The sequence below is a fragment of the Acomys minous genome, assembly GCF_964271855.1.
Source record: "Acomys minous genome assembly, chromosome: 20".
Classification (NCBI taxonomy): domain Eukaryota; kingdom Metazoa; phylum Chordata; class Mammalia; order Rodentia; family Muridae; genus Acomys; species Acomys minous.
Genome location: NC_140502.1, coordinates 13,372,748 through 13,374,488, shown reverse-complemented (window position 1 = coordinate 13,374,488; position 1,741 = coordinate 13,372,748). Strand labels below are relative to the sequence as shown.

The 1,741-nt window shown below is 41.2% G+C and overlaps 1 protein-coding gene across 1 annotated transcript; it reads left to right on the top strand.

Moving 5' to 3' along the window:
- Positions 1-408: 408 nt before the first annotated feature.
- LOC311591074 (vomeronasal type-1 receptor 4-like) lies at positions 409-1,311 on the top strand (the record flags this gene model as incomplete). Its single annotated transcript, XM_084770443.1, has 1 exon — positions 409-1,311. The coding sequence occupies one exon, from the start codon at positions 409-411 to the stop codon at positions 1,309-1,311; it is 903 nt and encodes a 300-aa protein (XP_084626569.1).
- Between the last annotated feature and the right edge of the window lie 430 nt (positions 1,312-1,741).

Genomic DNA, 1,741 nt, shown 5'->3' with positions numbered 1-1,741 from the left:
CTTTTTTATGTCATAACTAGCAAATATGAATAGGTTGTGGAATTGTTTTTCTGCGATGTTGCTTTTTCACTGTTTTTCACAGGCCAACATTACATTGTCCTGAATATTGTTGCATTTCCTATGAAACTTCATGGCTTTCCTTTGATCAATATGTCCACGTTAAGGTATTAAGTGATATCACTAAGATACATGGAACTTAACTATGCTTGTAAAAATTTGGAGGAGGATGTCTTTTCATGTCATGTAGGTTGGCCTTGAATTCCTGAGCTTAAAAGACTTCAGTTTCACAGTAGCTCCATGTGTTTAAAGGTCCTTTTCCTCCATGAACTACAGAATTTGTTTTTTATTCATTTTGATCAGAGAAATATCCATGGGTGTAATCTCAAGGAAATTGTGTAGAATCCCAGGATGGACTTCTGGAATCTGGCCACCGGAACCATTTTCTTATTACAAACTACAGTTGGAATTCTGGGGAATTTCTCTCTTATTTTCTACTATCTACTCCTTTACTACAGACAATGCACATTAAAGCCCACAGATTTTATTCTCATGCACATAATGACAGCCAATGCCTTGATCATTCTCTCTTCTGGGGTGCCTCACACAATGGCAGCATTTGGGTGGAAGCCGTTCTTGAATACTTTGGCGTGCAGGCTCCTAGTGTACACTCAAGTACTTGGCAGGAGTGTGTCCATTAGCACCACTTGTCTTTTGAGTGCATTCCAGGCCATGACCATCAGTCCCAGGGAATCTTGCTGGAAGGATCATAAAGTCAGATCTGCCAAGTACCTTGGATGCTCCATTTCCATCCTTTGGGTCTTCTCCATATTGACAACGTTCCTCTCCTGTGTGCACACATTTATCAATATGAATAGTAAAAACATTACAAGACAACGGGATTTGGGATATTGCTCTAGTGTAGAGCGTAATGAAATCAGTGACTCAATCTACGCAGCACTGATAGTGTGCCCAGAAATCTTTCTTTCTGTGCTAACTGCCTGGTCCAGCATGTCCATGGTTGTCCTTCTGTACAGACACAAGTGGAGAGTCCAACACATCCACAGTACCCATGGCTCCAACAGGACCTCCCCCGACTCCAGGGCTATGCAGAACATCCTGCTCCAAGTGTCCACCTTTGTCGCTTTTTATACTCTCTCCTCCATACTACAAGGCTGCACTGCTCTTCTCTACGATCACAATCGGTGGCTGATGACCATCAGTCGTTTCACTTCTCTGTGTTTTCCATCTTTTGGACCCCTTGTTCTTATGAATCCTTGCTCGATTTTATCCAGGCTTATAAAGTGTGGATAAGAAATAACAATTATTTAATCTTATTTTAAGTATCGAAACAATATGTTTTGTGTGATATCCAGATTTCTATTCACCCATTACCATTAAAAGGTCAATACAGAACGTTAAGCAGGCAGTGCCTTGTCTCTTTAAAAATTAACCAACACGAGTGTGGGAATTAGCAGCCTAAATGATTCTGATCACACTGTGCTTGGCTCACGGTACTGTCAATTCTTTCTCCTAGACTCTTCCTCTTGCCCATCTGATGTGCAAAGGAGCTAGCAAAGAAGCTGATGGTTAAATTGAAAGCAATTTTATCCTGCTAATTTCGTTAGCAGCTTTCATCCTGCCGTGGCATCTTCAATGCTTGGTGATTTCACTGAGAGGTTGAGTACCCTAAAGTCTAAGTGCAAGAAAGACTGAAACCATAGCTGGCCATGAACTTGTGTTT